The following is a 24,476-nucleotide window of genomic DNA, read 5'->3' on the forward strand; positions in this document are numbered from 1 at the left end:
ATTAGGGGAGGTAGGGTTTGAAGCCATTTTTAGAAGGCAGTGAAGTGAAAGAAAAGAAAAGATCAGTATGTGTGCGATGTAAAGATAAGGACAGTGGGACTCACCGGAGTAGGATGTGAAGAGTGGGTAGCGGAAAGGGTGATAAGCGACGGCTCCGGAGCGGAAGTGGGCAGAAGGAGTTTGGTAAGCGATTAGGGAAGTGAAGAGGGGTCTTGGAAAGGGATGACAGTGGGGAAGAAGGGTTTTTATAGGGGAAGGGGAGAAGCTGGAAGGGTGACGCGTGTTGGACGCGTGTGGAAGGTTGGAAGTCATGGTTGTTTTGGGGAGGTGGGTCGCGTGCAAAGGGGAGTTACTGCGCACGATGGGACGGTTATGAAAGGTGAAGTGACGGTTCCGGAGAAAGAGGGAAATTGATGTAACCAACACATCACGTGGGGCAGCCACGTGAGGCAGATAGAAATTTGAAAGGGTTTTAAAATAAGGGAAAGCGCGAAAAGCCTCGCCACTATAAGGATCAAACGCCATCGCCTGACGATTGACACCAACAACGAAGTTCAGTCGCTCGTCGGGGTCACCGCCAGTCAATGATTGAATGATCAGCACATGACCCATGCCTGCCACCTTTCCCGCCGGCGAGAGATCATACACCTGCTCCAACTTGTCACCAATACAAAGTGGTCATTCTCGCCGCTTGCGGACTTGTGGACTTGCCAGCTTGGTTTGCTCGTCAAGTCAGTGGACTGGGTAACTGAAAATGCTAGTTTCCTTTTGCTCACGCCATGTTGGCGGTATAGTTAACTTCTCTTTTCTCAAGCCATGTTGGCAGTGTAGATTCCGGTGTACAATAAGACATGTAACAGCATTTAAAAGACACCCTTAGCTCTCGTACCTCGAGCTCGGTGTCTTGTGGACTAGTGGACTGGGCGAGCCCCTAGAGGGGCAACGCCCAGCATGTATCCCGCCCTGAGGCGGGGCCCTGGCCTTCAGATGGGCCTTGATCTCAGAGGCCCAATTGGCCCAATAGGTAGTACCCAAGCTCTATAAATAGGAGGTAGTTATCAATTGGAAGGGACTTTTTGGCTCATTTGATGAAATAGCACTTGAAATTCAGCACTCTCTCTCACTCTCATTCTCTCTTGGCACAATCCCTCTACCTCTAGGTACTATGCCTCTCTTCAATGTTCATTCCCAGAACAGCCGGTGAATGCAAAATTGTCATATATATGAAGCTTGATTCAGCCCACAAGACAAAGTGATGAAGGCAAGGAAAATTTTTTACGTGTAAAACAAAGGAAAAACAAAGTAAATCATGAGAACAATTCCAGAGTGAAAAAAATAACAACTAATCTTGGATTTTATTTGATAAATAAAGTAAATCATGAGAACAATCCTCTCATGTAGATTGAGAAAAATAAAACAACGAAAAGATACCCAAGACAAAACAACAACTGATTAAATTTTGAAATGAATAACAACTGACTAAATATTTCTATACAACACCTTAACTTCATTAATTCTATTTGCTATTCTTTCAAACCTAAAACAAATTATGTCACCGCCTCTAATTTCCATTAATTTGCAGAATTTTCTCCAACCAGATCCTATACGCGCATCTGTAGATTTTGACGAAAGCACGTTGCAGAGGATGTCGTCTATCACATATGTATGAAGTTGTACCGGAGGTGTTCCAAAACTTAAAAAGAATGGAACGATCTGAGAAGGTAACAGCTGAAAAAAAAATGCGAAAACAATTATGAAATTGTAAAAACCATAATAAAACACATTGAAGTTAAAAAAATAAAGGAATACGAAAACTAAACTAACCAATTCGTATTGTGCACATTGACATGCAGTGAGGGTCAGTACCAACTGTGGATGTTTTCGTTCGTAAAAAACAACCACTTGAGATCTAGATCTATTTTTCCAAAAATTTAATCCTGTAAAAAAAATTGTTGAAAGGGAATGAGAAGAATAACATATTAGGGTTAATAAAACATGAATTTTGAAGGAATGAGATTAGATTACAATAACATACACCAAAGACATGAAAAATTGATTTCAGATGAGAAAAAGTACATACCTTTGTATAATCATGAAGAACCAGAAAATGAGATCTTGAAGCCATGTAGAAAGGCTCAAAAAATACAAAACGCAGGAGATGGTTGAAGAAGCAGTGTAGGTTTAGGAGAAATCCAAATAATGGAGAGATGAATGAAGAATAAGAGTCTTATATAGGCTTTTAAATAGAGAGGAGTGTAGGTTAAGGAGAAGGGTGTACATTAAGAGGAAATGATGAATGATTGCCATGTAGAATTTTTAATGAAATTAGCCAATCATGAGATGTCACGTAGGCGATGATTGGACCTAGAAAAACCCCTGAATGTATATATTATGGATATAGATGCATGACGAATGCTCAAACTATGACAGCATGCTGAGTTATGCGGAAAAAGCTATGATCTAGCTCAAAACATCAACATCTGAAGCTGACAATGACATCCAACTTATACAAATTTACAATTATCCACAAAATTCAAAAACAATAACCTCACAGAAACCGGTACATCAATCTTAAAATTATGTACAAGTATTGGAACTCGAAGGAAATATCAGCACGACATGGCAGTCTTACATTTTGCAAATATGACATTCAAAATCAAAAGCATAGGGATCACAACATCACAGAATACGATGGTTAATCTCTAGTTACTGCCTAAACACTATGAATCCATAAAACAATGAATAGAAAACACGAGAACGATCCATTTCAGCAGCAAGAAGGATGCATAATGATTCACAAAAAATCGTAAATGGAAGAAACAAATCGCAAATGGAGGATAGCAAATCGCAAATGGAAGAAACAAATCGCCAATCGCAAATGGAGAATCTGAGAAGGATAAGGCGTCAATGGATGAAGGGATCACAAATGGAGATTCAGAGAAGGATTCCATTTCAGAGAAGGAGAAGGCGTCGATGGTGAAAGGATTCGTGAATCGTGTGAGATATTTCAAAAACCCTAATAAATTTCAACATGCCAACCTAAGCTGAAGTAGAAGTTATTCATTGGTTCAACATATAAAATGTGATATTATGATGTGATTTACCCAACTCAATGCAAGATATTCTCATACTTATTTATATAAGAGATTTGTATATATGAAATAATACTCTGTACATTTTTTTAAAGCCAGAGATAATTTTATAATTTTAATGATTTATTCTTGAGGAGAAACTCTCTCAAGTGAGTATCTTAGAAATGAACTTTCACAATGCCATAAATGAGAAGGAAACAGTAATGCATTCAGTGAAATATAAACAAAGAAAGCATAGGCATAGTTTCTGAGCTCTGACTTAGCAAGAACCAAATTTGAAATGATACAGAGAGGTTCATCTTGAGTACCTTTGAAATTGATGTAGCATTTCAAGTATAGCAACTAAAATTAGAGCATAATGCCCAACTAGAATAACAATAACAACGATACACAACAGCATCAATTTATCATATGTTAAAGAGCTAGTTCATACAAAAATCCATTTTACCTTCAAGTCTTCAAGAGAAAATCCTATGCCGGCTCTGACCTTCATGTTGTACTTCAAGATCTGTCCATGAACCATAGGCCTGAGAGGACCAGCAGTAGGCCTGGGGAAAATCTTAACAGCCTTCTTCTCACGAGCTAAAGAATGCAGCATCACCATGTCAAAGAAATGAAGTAATCATCAATACTTATCTAAAATGAATTTTTTCAATATATAGGACAAACACAAAGAAACTACTAAAACTAAGCTCTAATAGAGCACGAAAATGTAGTAAATTACCTATTCGTCTTGCGGGCAGGTTGATTGAACCAGGCCTTCACATAGTTCTGCCAATGCTTACGGAAGTGTCCGTTAGGGATGACATTGTTATGCTTCACCATGGCTTACCTACCTACAGATGCCAACCACAGAAACAATTGAGAAAGCTATGAAAAACTATAAGAAGCAGCACATAACAGTATAAACGTAGCAGATGAATTAACTCAAAACATCAACAACTGAAGCTGACAACGGCATCCAATATATACAAATTTACAATAATCCACAAAATTCAAAAACAATAACCTCACAGAAACCGGTACAGCAATCTTAAAATTATGGACAAGTATTGGGACTCGAAGGAAATATCAGCACCACATGGCAATCTTACATATTGCAAATCTGACATCCAAAATCAAAAGCATAGGGATTACAACATCACAGAATACGACGGTTAACCACTAATTACTGCCTAAACACTATGAATCCATAAAACAATGAACAGAAAACACGAGAACGATCCATTTCAGCAGCAAGAAGGATTCATAATGATTCACAACAAATCGTAAATGGAAGAAACAAATCGCCAATCGCAGACGGACAATCTGAGAAGGAAAGGTGTCAAGCGTCAATGGATGAAAGGATCGCAAATCGCAAATGGAGATTCAGAGAAGGAGAAGGCGTCAATGGATGAAGGGATCACAAAAGGAGACTCAGAGAAGGATTCCATTTCAGAGTAGAAGAAGGCGTCGATAGTGAAAGGATTCGCGAATCGCGTGAGACAAACACTACAGATGCCAACCACAGAAACAATTGAGAAAGCTATGCAGAACTAGAAGAAGCAGCACATAACAGTATAAACATAGCAGATGAATTATAAACACTGATCTAGCTCAAAATATCAACATCCGAAGCTGACAATGACATATAAACAGCTAAAACAGTTAACTAACCACTTCAACTAATCAGTTATCGTGGAAAACCCATGCACCAAGCAAAACCCATTTGCTAAAAATTTGCAATAGTTAAGAAACATAGACCATGACAAAAAAAAATTTCATGGAAAAAAGTAAAATACTGAACTAAATAATGGAAATCAGTATAAGTTAGAACTCCTCATGTTATTGGTTGTTTATTGACGTCAGGCCACAAATCAGGCAGAATTGAGAACATATGACAGGTTACTATTGCGAATTCCTAGAATTTGAAGTGTCAAATGAAACAACTCAGCATTAATGCATTCAGGGGAATATAAACAAAGAAAGCATAGGCATAGTTTCTGTGCTCTGACGTAGCAAGAAACAAATTTGAAATGATAGAGAGGTTCATCTTGAGTAGTGCTTGATTGTACCTCCTTAGTAGTGCTTGATTGTATTTCACAAACACCAAATCCTGAAGCCTTTTGTGCTCAAGCCTATTCCTTTTCTTAGTGTGAATCTATAAATAGGAAAAGATATAATAATTAAAATCTAAGTGACGAAACTCAAAAGTTAGAAAGAATTACTATTTGTAATTTTTTCAGTTTGGAGTCTAAGTGCTTACTTGCTCAAAAACACTCCAATTGCGTTCACATCCCGACGCACCGCATGTCAAGCTTAAGATCTTGATAGCTAGCCTTTGCAGATTTGGTGTTGACAATCCATAAATTTTCCACCAATGAGCTGCAAAGGACAAGTCCAAATATATGTCAATATGTTATGCAGAAAGCAATTGCTACAACACATTTAAAAAAACTCTACTATGCTCACCAGGTGCAATCTTGCTCCTTTGTTCAAGAGCAAATGGTTCTCCAAACATGCAAGTACCAGTTTTGTAAAGTGGCAGCTCGTCAAGTATCTTCCTCCTAATCTCAACACAAGGTTGCCTATCAATACAGTCATAGAGCCCTTTAGTCACCACATAATACTTTCTGGTTTTCGAAGATGCAAATCAAGCTGGCCCTTAAGAACCTTTTTCTTTCCCTTGTCTCCCATGGCAGCGATCTCTGAACGTCCTTCATCAAAGGCATGTTCTTCATCGCTATCACCACGATCACATATTTCGTCAAGAAGCTCAAGCCTGACACTTCCATTTGCTTCGCTGTCCTTTTGCTTCTTTTCCTTCAGATATCCCCACAATTCATCTCGAACCTCTTCTGGACACTTATGACAAGGAGAAATGTTCCCTTTCTTCCCCATCAAGTGCTTCTTCATTCTGGTAATTCCGCCCTTTGTGATGTTAGAACAGAAATTGCAAACGCAGCGACTGGTATCATTTGGGTCAAATGGTTTAAAAAATTTCCATCCAGGGTCAGCCCTTGGAATTGCGAGGACTGGGGTTGCGGTTGAACCTTGTGCAGCCATGGTTTCTGAGGTTTCAAAAGAAAAGAAAGAAAACAAGTTAACAGAAAAGGATGAAAGACTGAACAAAAACAGAGTGTGAAAAGTGAAAATCCTTCAAGTCTTCAAATTTGAAATGATACAGAGAGTTCATCTTGAGTACCTTTGAAATTGATGTAGCATTTCAAGTATAACAACTAAAATTAGAGCATAATGCCCGACTAGAATAACAATAACAAGTATACACAACAGCATCAATTTATCATATTTTAAAGAGCTAGTTGATACAAAAAGCCATTTTACCTTCAAGTCTTCAAGAGAAAATCCTTTGCCAGCTCTGTCCATGAACCATAGATCTGAGAGGACCAGCAGTAGGCGTGGGGAAAATCTTAACAGCCTTCTTCTGAGGAGCTAAAGAATGCAGCATCAGCATGTCAAAGAAATGAAGTAATCATCAATACTAATCCAAAATGAATTTTTTCAATATATAGGACAAACACAAAGCATCTACTAAAACTAGACTCTAATAGAGCACGAAAATGAAGTAAATTACCTATACGTCTTCTTGTCTTGCGGGCAGGTTGATTGAACCAGGTCTTTACATAGTTCTGCCCATGCTTACGGAAGTGTCCGTTAGGGATGACATTGTTATGCTTCAGCATGGCTTACCTACCTACAGATGCCAACCACAGAAACAATTGAGAAAGTTATGAAGAACTATAAGAAGCAGCACATAACAGTATAAACATAGCAGATGAATTATAAACACTGATCTAGCTCAAAACATCAACATCCGAAGCTGACAATGACATATAGACTGCTAAAACAGTTAAATAACCACTTCAACTAATCAGTTATAGTAACAAACAGCTGGCACACTACTCTAGTCTAGAACAGGTGTTGATTCAGCGACACTGCCAGTTTGTGAATCAGGACTTAATTCCTATAAGCATGACAAACAAGGGTATCCTTGTGTTGATAGAAGGGTTTATCTAAGCATCACTTTTCCATTGCCCTGGAATCTCCTATCTGTATGCATTTAGGTTTTAATTTGAATCCAAACTTTAAGGGGATCAGAATCAGATGATCATACCTGTTCTTCACACTTTGCTTATCGGAACCAAGCATAAAGAAGCACTTCCCATCAAAATCAATCTTCACCACCATCTCTTCTCTTCTCCTTAGACTGAACCATCATCAACATCCCAAGTATGTGTGGACCGGAATTAGGTTCAAAAATGTTAACATCTGCTGTGTGCATATTGGACTTGGCCCATTGTGTTAATTATTGGTGGTTATTTTATTTAAAGTGATAATTTTTTTAACAAGTATAGTATGTCTATGTCTTTTGCCCCATTGACTGGATTGAATAATCACTATTAGTAAATTTTATTCGTATGTGCTTCATTGCAAGATGAGACTGAGGCTCCTTTTACATGGTTGTTTGAAACTCGGCTAGCCGCAATGGATGGAAAAAACCTATATATATCATAACTGATAAGGATTTGGCTTTTGAAACTTGGCATCGCGTTTGTTTGTGACACATCATAAATTAATTTCCTGAAAAGCTAGCTCAATTATATCACAAAAAATCCATTTTCAAACGAGACTTAAAAATGTGCATTCGAGATTCACAACTCAATAGGAAAAGAATATATATCTAGAAAACCCGCCTTACCCGTAAAAAATTATGAAGGTTATGTAGGGGGGCGATAGTGCGATGTACCAATTTAGAAACCACTCTTCTTGTTATGAATTTGAGAGAGGAAATTTCTGTTAGGGCTTAGGCTTGTGAATGTGTTCTTGTATTCTAATTCTTGTTTAAATCCAGAATTGTTATCAGTAAAAAAGTCATATTTGTTTGTGCAATCTATTGAGTCTAATATAACCAAAGAAATGATGCAAAATGCAGATGAACCAGAACTTTCCACAAGCTTTTGAAAGCTTCTCATTTTTATTAATGATATCTACATTGATCAACATGTATACCTCCTTTAATCTTTGTCTGAAATGGTACATTCTCTCCATTGTCTGGCTCCTCAGGGTGCCTCCAAATTTTACATGGGGTGGGATCACATTTAGTGCGGTTCCACCTTCGACATAAGTCACTGATAACACCTGTGGAGAACATATGTGGTCAGGTACTATCATGACATCAATATTGCAGTGATAATAATTTTGTTTTTTGGCATAGTAAACAGAACACTTAAGAGCTTTTTCAAATGAAATCGCATAAGCCAAGACCTGATAGAGAACTTTGTTTTTTGGCATAGTAAACAGAACACTTAAGAGCTTTTTCAAATGAAATCGCATAAGCCAAGACCTGACAGAGAAAACAATCTTTTTCTTTTAAAAGAAACAAATAAATTCACCTAGACTTCTAGCTATATGAACAATTGGTGAGGATGCATGAAGACAGATCCATAACAATGGACTTAAATGAAGTTTCTGGAAGGTTCTCATTCAAATTTGTTGTAACTAAATGCTATGGATAAATCTTCTTGAGAAAGTCACAATTGAGTGTAGCGCATACTTGACTCTGAAGAGGGTCATTTTCCCTTGAGACAAGCTGTTGTAGAGCCAATAATGCAAATGATGTAGCCAGCACTGGATCCACATTCCTGTGGGGTGAAGCAGCATGACCACCCACTCCTACAAGTTTTGCCTCAAAGATGCATCCAGCAGCTGTAAAAGGCCCTGGAATGGATGCTATGGCTCCAGTAGGCGTCTCAGCATCAATATGAACAGCAAAAATTGCTTCTGTATCTTGAAGAACTCCTTCTTTTATCACTTGAGAGGCGCCTCTAGCTCCCTCCTCAGCTGGTTGAAAAATAAGTCTCACAGTTCCCTTTCATACCAAAGAGTAGGGGGTCAGTGTTCAATTAACAGATTTTGACTTTTTAGTGGTTATATTATGCATGTGTCAGAAACTCAAACAAACAGAAGAAAACCTCTACTTATATCTTTCTGAACCTCTGCTTAAATACCAGGCAATAGGCAATTCAATAGCTGATATCTAGATTATTAATTGATTTAATTCCTCTGAAAGCAACAAAGATCTGAACATTTAGTAAGATGGATCTAGCTGGAACTCTGTTAGTTAATATATCTTCGACTTTATGCAATTCTATTTTATCTAAACTTTTTATTTTGGATGAAGTTCTGATACTACAAACTTATAATAAATTTATGATCTGTTCTGCAAGACTGCAACTAGCATGTCATCTCGTCAAAGAGACTGGTGGTGTTAAAAGGCAGAACAGACACACATGCTTAAGAAGCACAACCATAACTTCAGAACCAGATAAAACTCAGAAGTCACAGGCACAACACACATATGATGTTCTCAGCCATGCTTGAACCTCATTGCGTTTTTAATTTCATAAAATTATCCTCGCTTCTGTATGTTCTCCAAAAATACTGGACCAACATAAAAAGAATGCTGCAGCAGCATGAATAATATTATTAGAACATCACTTTCACAATTACAGCAACTAGTGGTTCATTTCCACCCCTATCACCAATCCATCAATTTAACTAAATTTAACTATACTCCATTTTGATTATCTTACTCTTCAATTTATTCGTTTGTGGCTTATGCAATGGCATCTCCAATCCAAAAACACCCCACCAATAACCTATAGCTAATAAATTTCAACAATACATACATTTTCTTCAACATCCAAAACGTGTTGTACAACAAAACCAAGAAGCTAAATGCAGATTCTAAACGCAGGTGTAATGATCTAACAAATCACTAACCTTATTTTTGGTACAACAAATCACTCTAACCTTATCACAAATCAAAATCAAAACCAAACCAGAAATCAAACTACATTTTTTTTTATTAACCTAAAATGAACTCAAGATAGCATCAATTAAGGAACTCCTTGGCGATTAGTGGCGCCAGTTCCAGTGGGTTGGGCTTTATCCTGAGCCTGGGCCTGAGAGGAAACCGCCGCACCGGAGAGCGTGGGTGCCTCCGTCGCGCCGGCGCCACGACCGGGCTTTGGTTCCTGATGACCTTCAGTGCCATAACCCTGACGCTTGTAATCCTCCAAATCCTTGTATTGCACGTAGGGACTGTCCTCAAATGGAAGCCCTTCAATGCTTGCACCACCTTTACCTGATTCACTCTGTGCCTTTGTTTCCTTCTCCATTTTCTAGCTTCTTCAATATCTCAATTTCTTACACCATTCTTAGTTTCCTTATTGTTAGCACCAAAATTTACAGGTTTGGAAATTAGCCATTGAGATATGGTGTACATGGATGCATGGCATGTTTCAGTGTAATTTATACTTTACTGCCAAATTAGTAGAAGTTGCTGGGGTCGAAATTGTAATTAAGGATATCTTGGGCCAATATTTCGACAAAGGAAGTTAAATTGGGACTTCACCAATTTGGTCTAATTCGACAAGGTGTATTTTCGACCAACATATATATGTCAGCCATTTAATGGTTCTTTGATTTCATTTACGTGATCAAAACAATATGCAATGGAAGGGTCAGATCTAGAAGTTTAAGAAAGTACATGATTGCTGATCGGCTACTACATGGGATTGTTAAAGTCAAGTTGCCACTAGCATTGTTTGATCTGCAAGTCTAGCTTCTTGGTCGAGGCCACTAACATTGTTTGATCTGCAAGTCTAGCTTCTTGGTCGAAATTATATGTTGAAGGCAGCATGTTAATGTCAAGCCACATGAAAGGAGCTCTTCGACCAAGCACAAGAAAGTAAGATATATTTGAAGGCATGTATTAAGTTTGGTAGAAAGAGATCAAAGCAATCCAGCGAAGAATGTCGAAGAAATCCAAGACTACCCGAAGATGGAGTTGCCAGAGAAGTTAGTGGAAGTTACTAGTGGCTTAAGTGGAAGTTACAAGTTGGCTATTGAAGTGGAGTAGTGGAAAAAGTGGCTGCAAGTTATTTTATTTGTAATTATGCCAAGTGTATGGCTCTAGTGTAGGGAGTTATTTTTTAGGATTTAATCTCTACCGTAGGATCTAGTTGCAGTTTCATTCCAAGTTCTATAAGTAGCAAATCTGATTGTAAAATTACTGAGACTCACACAATTACTCAAAACTCTCCATGGATGCCTCCAAGTCTCATGTGACATATGGCTACAAAGAGACTAAGAGTGTGATGTGATTCTCACCTTTAATTTTCAATGCAATTTCATTTCCTTTGCCATTTTGATTTCCTTTTACTTTTTGTTCCTCTTTTTCCTTTCGATCCTCTACTCTTTTTTCCTTTTTGTTCATATCGTTCTTCACAAAAACCCAGCCTTGACGTTTAAAACGTCTTCACTAAAGAACCCAGAAAGGACTCCGAATCCGGTCCTTAAATTGCTTTTGGATTCTATTTGTTTACCAAAAATCAGTATAAACAAATTGGCACGCCCAGTGGGACCATTTTAGTGAAAACTAAGTTTTAAAGTGTCATTTAAATTTGGTCTTGAGTCTATTGGAGGTGGATTCAAATATCAAGACCATAGTGACTGTGACTAGATTTTGTTCGTGCACTTAATATTACTTCCAATTGGATATACAATACGTATTACCAGTGGAGTTATATATTTAGCCTTTGAATTGAAATTTGGATTCAACGTACTGGTCCTTTTGATTTCAATTTGGGAAGCAAAGAATTTTGAGAAAATGTCTTATGGCAAAATAATTAAGGATGCCATTTATGAAAATTCTGGGCAGAGAGCAAATCAAAATGGTCAAGAACATACCCAGTTCAACACATTGGGAATGACCATGGCTTTAATTCAAAGTGGTTCAATGAATTTATTTCCTTCAAATTCAACCACTAATATTGATTTACAATTAATTAGGCAACAAATTGATGAGAGTAAGTACAACATGGTGAACATGTTGACACAACAGATGTCAACTATGCTTAATCCTCTCATTCAAAATACTCAACACTTGACTCGACAATTGTGTCGAATTGCTGATGTTTTTGGAGCACCGCCTTTGAACCAAACGTTCCAGCAAGTTGCTGATTATGGTCAAAGTGTGCCTCTAAATTTTACTCAACATGAAGTTCAGAATTTTAGTCAAAATGAGCCTCAAAATTTGCCTCAAGATCAGAATTTTGGTCCAAACGAAGTTCTGAATGGACAAGAAAATCCAGTCCAAAATCAGCCACAGAATTTTGATCAGAATTTAGACAACAATGTCTTAGTTAATCGAAATCAAAATGACTATGGGGGGCCACAAAATGTGGCCAATGCCGTCGAAGAAGTTCTAAATCATCATGGTTTCAATGTTGGATATGTCAATCGTCCAAATTTCACGTCTCCGTTTTCTGAAGTAGTTCTTCAAACAGAACTACCAAGGGGAGGAAAGGTTCCAAAAGTTACTAAATTTTCAGGAGACACAGGTGAATCAACTGTTGAGCATATTGCAAGGTACCAACTTGAAATTTGTGATCTTGCTAACAATGAACTGTTGAAAATGAAATATTTTCCAAGTTCCTTGACGAAAAATGCTTTCACATGGTTTACTACTCTACCTCCTAATTCGATCCATAATTGGAATGAATTGGAGATGGCTTTTCACGAGCAATTCTTTAGAGGAGAAACCAAAGTGACATTAATGGACTTGGTTAATGTTAAGAGACAATTGAATGAGTCAATAGATGACTACTTAATTCGATTTAGGCATATGGAAACTAGATGTTCTACTCATGTGCCTGAATTCGAATTAGTAAAAATGGCTATTGGGGGCCTAGACTATTCGATTAAAAAGAACTTGGTTAATGATGAGTTCATAGATATGGCTCAATTGGCTCACAAAGTTAGAAGAGTAGAGAAACTAAGGCTTGAGAAATACGAGCCTGAAGGAGTTTTTCAAGGAGAAGAAAGTTCTTGCATAAGAGCCACTCAGAATCCAGAAATTGGTCAAGATGAAATTGATCAATCTGATGAGGATAATGATAGTGATGAGAATGAAGTGAATATGGCTGAATTTAAGCCAAAGTCTCCCTATACTTATGAAGATGAGAGCAAAGGAAAATTTCCAGCAAAATCCTTCAAAGGATTGAAGGTTACAAGTGACTATTAGAAGGTTATGGTGAAAAGGAGCCAGAATTTGCCAAGGACCTCAAACTCAAAAGGAATTGGCTAAAGTACTAGCACCTTAGTTTGAATTTCGGCATATTGCCGAAAAACGGTCTATGTGACCGAAAATAAAATCTAACGGCTTTCGAAGCCGTAAAAGAGTTGGTTCTCGAGACCACGTGAAAAGTGTTGAAAATTAATTTGCCCAGCCATGGTTTAGCATTCGAAACAATGCTTTTGCCAAATTGATAATTCGAGAGCAATGTGTCAAGGGGCTCCAAATTATCCAGATCGAAGGTATTAAAGGAGTTGGTCGAATTATTTTAAAGAATGGCATATACTCTAGCAATATACCATGTTGAAGGTGATATTGATGATTGGTCGAAAAACAACATTCAAAGTTTCAATCAACCAATTCAGATATTGGTCTTTGGTGGTCTCAATCTTGTAATTCAGATATGTATAAACTGGTTGGGTCAAGATGTTATCTGAGTGGGAATAAAGCTTGAGGAATGATTTTGGCTGTTATTAAACCCAATATTTCGACCAAGATTTGTGGGGTGTTAGACCACTGTTTCGACCAAAGAAACAATATGAAACTATTGGTGGCAGGTAGCAATCAAAATGGAGAGTTGCAATTTCAAAAGAAAAATGGCTAGGTGACTGCAAAAGGCCATGAGGTATTTGCTCAAAATTTTGGTGATATATCTCAAAATGTTATTCCTCTCACTTCTTTCGAGAAACAACATTTTGGGGGGCCTCTGTTAGCACCAAAATTTACAGGTTTGGAAATTAGCCATTGAGATATGGTGTACATGGATGCATGACATGTTTCAGTGTAATTTATACTTTACTGCCAAATTAGTAGAAGTTGCTGGGGTCGAAATTGTAATTAAGGATATCTTGGGCCAATATTTTGACAAAGGAAGTTAAATTGGGACTTCACCAATTTGGTCTAATTCGACAAGGTGTATTTTCGACCAACATATATATGTCAGCCATTTAATGGTTCTTTGATTTCATTTACGTGATCAAAACAATATGCAATGGAAGGGTCAGATCTAGAAGTTTAAGAAAGTACATGTTTGCTGATCGGCTACTACATGGGATTGTTAAAGTCAAGTTGCCACTAGCATTGTTTGATCTGCAAGTCTAGCTTCTTGGTCGAGGCCACTAACATTGTTTGATCTGCAAGTCTAGCTTCTTGGTCGAAATTATATGTTGATGGCAGCATGTTAATGTCAAGCCACATGAAAGGAGCTCTTCGACCAAGCACAAGAAAGTAAGATATATTTGAAGGCATGTATTAAGTTTGGTAGAAAGAGATCAAAGCAATCCAGCGAAGAATGTCGAAGAAATCCAAGACTACCCGAAGATGGAGTTGCCAGAGAAGTTAGTGGAAGTTACTAGTGGCTTAAGTGGAAGTTACAAGTTGGCTATTGAAGTGGAGTAGTGGAAAAAGTGGCTGCAAGTTATTTTATTTGTAATTATGCCAAGTGTATGGCTCTAGTGTAGGGAGTTATTTTTTAGGATTTAATCTCTACCGTAGGATCTAGTTGCAGTTTCATTCCAAGTTCTATAAGTAGCAAATCTGATTGTAAAATTACTGAGACTCACACAATTACTCAAAACTCTCCATGGATGCCTCCAAGTCTCATGTGACATATGGCTACAAAGAGACTAAGAGTGTGATGTGATTCTCACCTTTAATTTTCAATGCAATTTCATTTCCTTTGCCATTTTGATTTCCTTTTACTTTTTGTTCCTCTTTTTCCTTTCGATCCTCTACTCTTTTTTCCATTTTGTTCATATCGTTCTTCACAAAAACCCAGCCTTGACGTTTAAAACGTCTTCACTAAAGAACCCAGAAAGGACTCCGAATCCGGTCCTTAAATTGCTTTTGGATTCTATTTGTTTACCAAAAATCAGTATAAACACTTATATAAGAAACTAGTAGTTCCATTTTCCAATTATTGTTCTGGCTAAGTGTAATACACGTGGTGAAGCAGGAGCGATTTTAGGGACACGTGGCGGATTTAGGAGAAGCCTTACATTTCTATCGACATGATAATTACTGACCAGTAGAATTTCCTCATATTTCTCAGCTCCGTGTATTCCTGGAAGCTTTTTTAGGTGCCGACATGTTGTCATAATGACTTCCATGCGGTGCGGTAAAATATCTTAATACTAGATATTATACGCGTGCGTTGCACGAATTTACTTACAATATTTTTTATCATTATATAAAAATTATTATTTATCATTCAATAATATATTCTGTTTATGAAAAAAAAATTGAAATACAAAACTCAAGAATTTTTTTATTTTATGAATGTTGCTGTTTAATGTAAATAGTTTAGTAGTTTTTTACAATATAAATTTTTTCAATTTTAATTTAATTATTGTTAGATATATTTATTACAATTTTTTTGTTTGGATGCTTTTAATATGCAACACTTGAGTTTTGCTTATGTATTTAATGCAAAAACTCAAGTGTGCTTTACATATAGAAGATAGATATGTTTTTAATTTTAAAACTATTTTATCTAAACTTTTGTTAATAAATATTATTTTTTTATTGAATTTAATTTTTAACATTTGTGAAACACAACACATTAGAGGTTGAGATATGACATGCTTTTTTTGTATTTGGTTTGGTTTTGACCGATATCATGAGATGACTTGTTCTCATGTTTTTTTATCATTCAATAATATATTTTGTTTACGAAAAAAAAATTTGTGAGAAATACAAAACTAATGTAAATTTTAATTTTATGAATATTGTTATTTAATGTAAATAGTTTAATAGTTTTTGAGAATATAATTATTTTCAATTTTAATTTAATTATTGTTTAATATATTTATTACAATTTTTTGTTTTGATGCTTTTTATATGCAACACTTGAGTTTTCCTCATGTATTTAATGCAAAAAACTCAAGTGTGCTATACATATACATATATATATATATATATATATATATATATATGATTGAATTTATTGGTAGTAATAGGACTCTTGGGAGGCCTATCTTCAAGAGTAGATTTGAGGCGTTCCAAGTAGATTTTCTTCTCATCCGGATCAGGGATAGAATTAATGGCCCTGAAGAGCAAGTCTTGCTCATTGGTCAAGGTATTGATGGACAAGGTGTTGACAGAAGATGATGATTGAGAATCATCATTCTGGATTTGATTTAGGTCTTCAGAGACCTTAGAGTCCGAAGGGGCAGAATCCTCTTCATCAGAAGTTTGAATGAGAAGATTATTGATTTTGTCCTCAATGTCTGGCTCAAGATGAAGCTCAGAGATTCTCTTTTTGAGTCTGCAATACCTGCTAATATGGCCTGGCTTGCCACAGTTATAGCAGGTGACATCTTTTCCTTGAGAGGGTCTATTCTCAGGAGGGTTTTTGGGAGTTTGCGAGGAATGGGGTTTAGATCTAGGTTTGGGTTTCCTATGATCATTCCTGCTAGATCTCCTTTTCCATTGTTGTTTAGGAGGGTCTTGCTTTCTGGGTTTAGGTTTCTTGGGACAACCTTGAATACCAAATTGTTCGCAAAAGGTACCCAAATCTCTGCGATTTTGAGATTTCTCCTTGGTGAGTTGCTGTTGGATTTTGTCATCTTGACAGATTTTAAGAGAAACTCTTTGAATGATAGCTATGAGCTGACCATAGCTAAGAGTTTGATATGGGATTTCTCCCCCAGGATTTTGGCTTCTAAGTTTTTCACGAACTTTGTCGCCAAAAGATTTAGGAAGACCTGCCAGGAATTTCTCTTTCCAGAAGGCCTGTTGGCTGTCTTCTCGGGTGTAGACTCTGGTCAGGAAGGTATCTTTATACCATCTGAAATCACCCAAAGATTTGCATTTGAGATTAGATAGGAGATCGCCAGATCTATCTTTGATGAGGGAAGGATCTCCAACAAAATGTTGGGCTATGGTGAAGATTAAGGAATTGACAGCATCGGAGATGAATTTGCCATCTTCGATGATAGGATTACCTTCTTCATCAGTCTTGACAGCAGTCAAGATCTAATTCTTCTCTTCTTCAGTGAGATAATTATCCCACCAACCTTTGAGTTGGCCACAAAAACCGGCAACCAAGATTTCGACAATAAGGGATTCCGGACAATTGTTGGAGGTTTGATAAGCAGTGGCCACCATAGTCATATTTTGGAGGATTTTGGTGATGCCATACTCATTTTCACCATCAATGTTCCATTCATAGACGTTGTTGGCGCTAAAGCTTTTGAAATTAGAAGATTCTTCTAATAGAATATCAGGAGCGGTGGCTCTAGGATAATCGAGTTTGGTTTCTTTTCTCCATTGATTCCTGGAATTGTGGATAACAGTGTTGATAGGAATACTCTTGACAGATTGAACATCAGAATCAGACTCAACCTCTCCTTCTTCAATATTATTCAAAGAAGTAGTGGTATTACGAGTAGAAGTTCGACGGATTATTTGTTCAGAAGTTTTTGGAGGAGCAGGAGCTGAAACTGCTTCCGGAGTCGGAGTTTCCTGAGTCGGAGTTTCAGGAATCACTTGATTGAGAAGCTTCAGTTGCTGAACAACCTTTTGGAGAAGCTCATTATCAGACTCATTTTTGGCACGAAGAGATTGAGCTGAGTGCCTAGATCGGTTACTGATTTGGAAAGGTTTGAATAGAGGTTTTTCCAGCTGACATCCTTTAGGGATATCAAGATCTGAGGAAGAGGAAGGTTCAGTCTTGACTTTTCCTTTTCCTTTCCTAGAAGAATCATCATGCGTTTGAGATTCTCCAAGAGTCTGAAGATATTTGTTGGTGTAATTGGATTGTTCCATGAGGTCTTTGATGTCTTTGCTGGTGACCTCACCTTCTCCTTCCCTAGTTTTGAAGGGAGAAGCCAGGACGGGTGCGGATTGAGCTCCTTTGAGTAAGAAAGGAGTTTTAGGAGGTAGGTTTGAAAGAGTTTCTTTACCATCCTTAAGCTGCCACTTAATCATGTCAACTTGGTAAGGGTAAGGGATTTTCTTCTTAATGGCATAAGCCTGATACCAATCAAAGAAGAAGATGTTTTGCTGGGTTTGTTCAAGAAACCCATAGAATTTATCTTGGATTTTCTTTCTCTTCTTACCCTGATACTTTGCAAAGAACCATTCTCTTTGCTTCGTCCGAACATCAGAGTAAAAGTCTGCTCGGATGCTTTCTTTGTCAATGACAAATTCAGCAGTGATTGCTCCAATGAAATCAGAAGTTTCTCCAGGGGTATCTAGAGAAGAATACGTTGGAGATAAGGAGTAGGTAGTCTTGACAGGAGTGGAATTGACATATCCTGCAAGATGGATGGTTGATCCATCATGAGAGAATGAAGGACGCGCACTTGACTCAGGTTGGTTCCTTCTAGTCATAGAGAAGGATCTTCTGGACATGGCTGATTGTAAATCATTTGAGGATGTCCTAACAGATCTAGGGATAGAGAAAGAATTTCTTCTATCAAAGATGAGATCTACTTGGCCAGATTGGTGTTTGATGATTTCACGAAACTCAGGAGTTTCGACAGGTTGAGCTGGAGCAGCCTTCTCTAAAGACCATTTCTCAGGAAGGGTGATATCGCTCCATTGGATAGTTTTAGGCACAATGACATTGGCCTTGTCATAGTCAGTGAGGAAAAGGGTGGTTTCCCCAGATTTCTCACAATTAGTTCGTAAGAAATAAGATTTGATAGAGTTCATTACTTTGTATTGAACCCTATAGATTAAAGAGATCGGGATAGAGTCATCCTTCATATCAAGGCCGTGAAGCTTGATATTTAGGAAGAGAACGTCAAGGATGTTTTTATCATCCAGACTGACAGTCAGATCAGGGAAACAATTGAAAAAGATTGGTCCGTTGCTTAGGCTGGTTTCAACCGTTCCTAAGAGGGAGTCATGGAACCGATTATGTCTAATATCCCTAAGACAAAGAAGAACCGCAATATCAAGGGACTTCCTAGTTAGGGGTTTCAGACCAACTTGAACACTACCTATATGAAGATAGTTGAAATTCTTGCTGATATGTTCTTTGATGCTTTTCTCGGAAAGCAGATGGATTTCTTCATCATCAGATCTGAGCTTATACGTTTGCTCAACGGTTTTGATGATGAAATATGATCTTTTGAAGAAAGATCCGTTTGGTTTATAGATCTCAGTATGATAAATTTTAGGAATTTCCCAGTTATCGAGATCTTGATTGATGTCTTCAAAATGAATCTCTTCTTTGAAAACATTGGATTTCAATTGATTGGATTGATGATGATGATGATCGATAGAAGAAGAAGAGGGTTGGGAAGATTTGAAAGAAAGCTTGGAGGAAAAAGAACGAAGCATCAAGAAAGACAAATCTTCCTCACCCATAAGTATCATCGCCATCACCTGGTTCTATAGAAACAGATAAATAAATTAGAAATATAAGTTATGTTCTGTGTTGTTCTTAATAGTTGAGCAGTATAGATCTGGATCAGACTTAAGCCACCACAAAAAGAAACTGAACAAGGACATTAAAAATATTCAGAACTTAACATATCATATCTGTAGTATGGCCCAATATAGACTTACTGCCACACAGGGACTTACTGCCTTCAACGCCTCCGCTGCAGATATGACCATAAGTCTGAATAGTAATAATCCTAGAAGGTTTTCAATAAAGGTTTTCATTTTAGTTTAGTTCAACGTGTACTACCAGTCCAGATCCGTTTCCATAGTGCTTAATTATGCAAGAACAAAGCAGAGAAACAACTTATACCCTAACTTAATTAGCATGTTCCTACTTCCCCATCAGGCTCTGATACCAAGAGGGGATCGGAAGCAGAAGAAGGGGGATGAGATGAGGATTAAGAGAAGTAGGACGCCACCTTATATATAATGGGACATAAGGGTTGGGTGGAGTGAAGGGTCCCGGGCACGAACCTGGAGGAGGGATTAAACATTTCTAATAACTAACATTTGCCTATAAAAAATGGACTGGGCGAGACCCTAGGGTCCCTCGCCCAGGGGACTCAGCCTTAGGCGCGGAATATGCCTGGACCTTGGGCCCCTCTCCCCAAGGCCCAACCGGCCCATTTAGACAGATTAAAGGCACGAAGGCCCAACCCCAAATCTATAAATAGGGGACGGTCACCAATTGTAAGGGACTCTTAGCTCATTTGGCAATAACAATATTGAAATTCAGTTATATTTTCTCTCTCTCTAAGCAGTTAAGAGCTCATCTCTCTAAAATCTCCGATCACATTCCACACACTCTTGGCACTATGCCTTGATTCTATGTTCTTGGCGAGAACATTGGCGTCGTCTGTGGGAATCGGTAGATTTCAATTCCCGGACAACGTGGATCACAATTTGAAGGAAGGTGTAAAATCTCTCGTAGAATTTTCTTGAGTTGATAGGAACCATTATTGGAAACGGTACGATGGAAGGATATCATTGATTGCGAGGAGGACAATTAAGGCGTGTGCGCGATCAGCCAACGCAAGGCGTAAGCACGCAGGAACAAGACGAGCAAGACGAGCAAGTGCCAGCAGGCGTAAGCACGCAATTTCCGGAGTTGGAGGCTAGCGAAAGTTGGCAAAAGTTGATCTGTGAAGTCGTTGGCCGTTTGGAACTACAGGATGAGGCAGTTACCGTAATGGACACGGCGTTAGGACCTAGCGGATTATATAGGGAAAGCTACCGAGGTTCCAGGAGAAAGTTAGAGTCTTCTTCGGCGAAGAGTAGGGTGACGGGAGAGTGGTGTGCTTATCACCAAGTTTCTGGTCATGATACCGGAAAGTGCAGAGCTTTACAGCATGCGGTTGAGAAATTGATCACAACAGGAAAGACTATTAAGGCGCAGCGTAATAAGCATCCTACGATCGGAGAAATAGGAACAATCGCTGGAGGCTTTAGCGGAGGAGGAATCACTGGTGCAGCGCGCAAGCGATATCTCAGAACGGTGAATGCGGTTGCAGAAGCACCTTTCGGTTTTCAGCATCCGGACATCACATTTTCACCCGCTGACTTTTTCGGGTTAAAACCACACTTAGACGACCCGATCGTGATCTCCCTTCGGGTTAACCACTTCGACGTACAACGAACGCTCTTGGACCAGGGGAGTTCAGCGGATATCATCTACGGCGGGGCATTTGCGCAGCATGGAATAAGGGAAGGTGACCTTACCCCGTATGAAGGGACCTTGGTAGGATTCGCGGGCGAACTAGTGTGGGTGAAAGGAGTCATAGATCTTGATACCATATTCGGCGGGGGCGAGAATGCCAAAAAACTAACAGTAAAATACTTGGTTTTAGAGGCGGAAGGGTCATACAACGCGATCATTGGAAGGAACACTTTAAATCGTCTGTGCGCAGTGATATCAACAGCTCATCTAGCAATAAAGTACCCGTTGGCGAGCGGGCGAATAGGACGGATTGTGGTGGACCAAAGGGTTGCAAGAGAGTGTTACTGTAACGTTGTGGATCGGTATGGTAAGAAGAACGCCTCAACAGGACATCGTTGTAATGAAGTAGAGGATCCGGACGAAATCTTGGATCCAAGGGGCGAGGGGCGAGTCAATAGACCCACCCCGATAGAGGAAACCAAAGAGTTGAGGTTCGGCGAGAAGATACTCAAAATAGGGACCAGGTTAAGTGAAAGCCAAGAGCAGAGGTTGTCAAAATTGTTGGGAGAGAACCTAGACCTTTTCGCTTGGAGTCACAGGGATATGCCTGGCATAGACCCAAATTTTATTTGTCATAAATTAGCACTGAATCCAGGGGCGAAGCCAGTGACCCAGACTCGGCGACGAATGGGCGATGAGAAGGAGAAGGCGACCCAACAAGAGGTGAACAAGCTACTTGCAGCGGATTTTATTCACGAAATCAAGTACCCTACCTTGTTGGAAAACATGGTAATGGTCAAGAAAGCAAACGGAAAATGGCGAATGACTGCAAGGGTAATGCATCCATCGGACGAAGATAAAACGACTTTCATGACTGCAAGGGTAAATTACTGTTATCAGACCATGCCTTTCGGATTGAAAAACGCGGGGGCGACGTATCAGCGACTGATGGATAGGGTGTTTGAGGGGCAAGTAGGAAGGAATATGGAAGTATACGTCGACGACATGATCGTTAAGTCAGTTTTGGGGTCGACTCACCACGAGGACCTATCGGAAGCCTTTGGCAAAATCCGGAAACACGACATGAGGCTCAATCCGGAGAAATGTTCTTTCGGAATACAAGGGGGTAAATTCTTAGGTTTTATGATCACGTCAAGGGGGATTGAGATTAACCCGGACAAGTGCAAGGAGATACGGGAGATGAAGAGCCCAAGCAATGTGAAAGAGGTGCAGCGGCTAACCGGGAGAATCGCAGCTTTGTCTCAATTTCTTCCTCATTCGGGTAATAATTCAGCTCCGTTCTTCAAATGCCTTAAGAAGAACACAGCGTTCGAGTGGAGTTCAGAATGTGAAGAAGCTTTTACTCGCCTCAAGGAAATGTTGTCAGCACAACCGGTTCTCTCGAAGCCCGTCCAGGGTCTTCCCCTACACTTGTACTTCTCTGTGGGAGACCACGCGATCAGCTCGGTAATCCTTCAGGAGGTAGACGGGGAACAGAAAATAGTTTATTTTGTGAGCCACACATTTCAAGGGGCCGAAATGAGGTATCAGAAGATAGAAAAGGCGGCGCTCGCCGTCCTCGTCACCGTCAGACGCTTGCGACCCTACTTTCAAAGTTTTCGGGTAAAGGTGAGAACTGATCTTCCTTTGAGGCAGGTGTTGCAGAAACCAGATTTGTCAGGAAGGCTCGTCGCATGGTCAGTGGAGCTGTCAGAGTATGGATTGCAGTATGATAAAAGGGGGAGAGTTGGGGCGCAGACCTGGGCAGATTTTGTGGTAGAGTTGACACCCGAGGAAGGAGAAAGAGTAAACACACAATGGACGTTGTTCGTCGAATGACAACGGAAGTGGAGCCGGAGTCACATTGCAGGGGCCAGAAGAACTGGTGTTGGAACAATCTCTTAGATTCCAATTCAAGGCTAGTAACAACCAGGCGGATTATGAGGCTCTAATCGCAGGACTAAAGCTGGCGATCGAGGTACAAATTGACAGTTTGTTGGTAAGAACAGACTCGTTATTAGTGGCAAATCAGGTCAATGGGGAGTTTTAGGTCAAAGAACCGGCTTTGATAAAGTATCTAGAGCGCGTACAATCACTTATGAGTTAAATAAAGGAAATTGTGGTCGAGTACGTGCCGAGGACACAAAATTAAAGGGCTGATGCCCTAGCTAAGTTGGCTAGCACCTGAAAACCCGGGAATAACCGAAGCGTGATTCAGGAAACACTCACCAACCCTAGCATAGAGGAAGAACTGGTAGCCTCAGTCGATCGCCAGGAAACTTGGATGAACCTCATCATTGATATCTTGGCGGGTGAGCCAGGCGATGTAGTGAAGTACTCAAAGGAGAGAAGCAGGGCACTACACGTTGCTCGATGGCATCCTTTTTCGGCGAGGATTCACTTCGCCCCTCTTAAGGTGCCTACCACCAGAAAAGTATGAGGATGTTATGACAGAGGTTCACGAAGGGGTTTGCGCAAGTCACATTGGGGGAAGGTCTCTAGCGGGTAAAGTCCTCAGGGCAGGTTTTTATTGGCCCACGATAAGAAAGGACTGTGCAGAATTTGTAAGGAAGGGCGAGAAATGTCAACAATTCGCGGATTTACCCAGAGCCCCGCCGGAGCAATTGGCCACGATTAGTTCCCCTTGGCCCTTCGCCATGTGGGGAGTTGATCTCGTCGGGCCTTTTCCCACTGCCAGATCGCAAATGAAGTTCATTCTCGTGGCGGTGGACTACTTTACTAAATGGATAGAGGCTGAACCTTTAGCAAGCATAACAACAACCAAGTTAATAAGTTTTTATTGGAAAAGGATCGTGTGCCGATTCGGAGTGCCAAGGGCGATCGTCTCGGACAATGGGACGCAATTTGCAAGCAATCAGACTAAGAAATTTTGTGAGGAAATGGGGATCGAGAGGATATTTTTGTCAGTAGAGCACCCTCAAACCAACAGTCAGACGGAGTCGGCGAACAAAGTCACCTTGCGAGGATTGAAACACCGACTCTCGGATGCCAATGGGGCCTGGTTGGATGAACTTCCGATTGTGATTTGGTCATATAACACGACGCAACATTCGTCTACAGGAGAAACACCGTTCAGGATGACATACGGGGCGGATGCTATGCTCCCCGTAGAGATCGACAACAGCTCATGGCGAACAGCGCCGAAGTTTGAGGGCGAGAATGCTTCAAA

General features: G+C 39.4%; 3 protein-coding genes and 1 long non-coding RNA gene across 7 annotated transcripts; 1 reads left to right on the top strand and 3 right to left on the bottom strand.

Moving 5' to 3' along the window:
- Window positions 1–1,428: 1,428 nt before the first annotated feature.
- On the bottom strand, window positions 1,429–8,235 carry LOC130737819 (uncharacterized). Of its 4 annotated transcripts, XR_009018967.1 has the most exons (11): window positions 7,207–8,092; window positions 6,667–6,786; window positions 6,417–6,524; window positions 5,745–6,142; window positions 5,544–5,659; window positions 5,338–5,456; window positions 5,147–5,232; window positions 3,817–3,928; window positions 3,541–3,674; window positions 1,825–1,937; window positions 1,429–1,728 (listed from the first exon to the last, which is right to left on the bottom strand). It is a non-coding gene; the product is annotated as an uncharacterized LOC130737819 (long non-coding RNA). The 4 variants fall into 4 exon arrangements; XR_009018966.1 differs by lacking the exon at window positions 7,207–8,092 and adding an exon at window positions 8,103–8,235 and having other exon boundaries at window positions 5,544–6,142; XR_009018968.1 differs by having other exon boundaries at window positions 5,544–6,142; window positions 6,417–6,516.
- Window positions 8,236–8,331: 96 nt separating this feature from the next.
- On the bottom strand, window positions 8,332–9,450 carry LOC130736261 (IAA-amino acid hydrolase ILR1-like 5). The gene is made up of 3 exons (XM_057588102.1): window positions 9,415–9,450; window positions 8,647–8,961; window positions 8,332–8,436 (listed from the first exon to the last, which is right to left on the bottom strand). Exons 1-3 carry the CDS (start codon window positions 9,448–9,450, stop codon window positions 8,332–8,334), a joined length of 456 nt encoding a protein of 151 aa, XP_057444085.1.
- A 308-nt stretch (window positions 9,451–9,758) lies between these two features.
- LOC130737818 (uncharacterized) lies at window positions 9,759–10,351 on the bottom strand. The gene has a single exon (XM_057589673.1). It carries the CDS (start codon window positions 10,271–10,273, stop codon window positions 9,992–9,994), a length of 282 nt encoding a protein of 93 aa, XP_057445656.1. The 5' UTR covers window positions 10,274–10,351; the 3' UTR covers window positions 9,759–9,991.
- A 10,467-nt stretch (window positions 10,352–20,818) lies between these two features.
- LOC130736262 (uncharacterized) lies at window positions 20,819–23,125 on the top strand. The gene has a single exon (XM_057588103.1). It carries the CDS (start codon window positions 20,819–20,821, stop codon window positions 23,123–23,125), a length of 2,307 nt encoding a protein of 768 aa, XP_057444086.1.
- Window positions 23,126–24,476: the final 1,351 nt, after the last annotated feature.

Source organism: Lotus japonicus, chromosome 2, assembly GCF_012489685.1.
Source record: "Lotus japonicus ecotype B-129 chromosome 2, LjGifu_v1.2".
In the NCBI taxonomy this organism is placed as follows: domain Eukaryota; kingdom Viridiplantae; phylum Streptophyta; class Magnoliopsida; order Fabales; family Fabaceae; genus Lotus; species Lotus japonicus.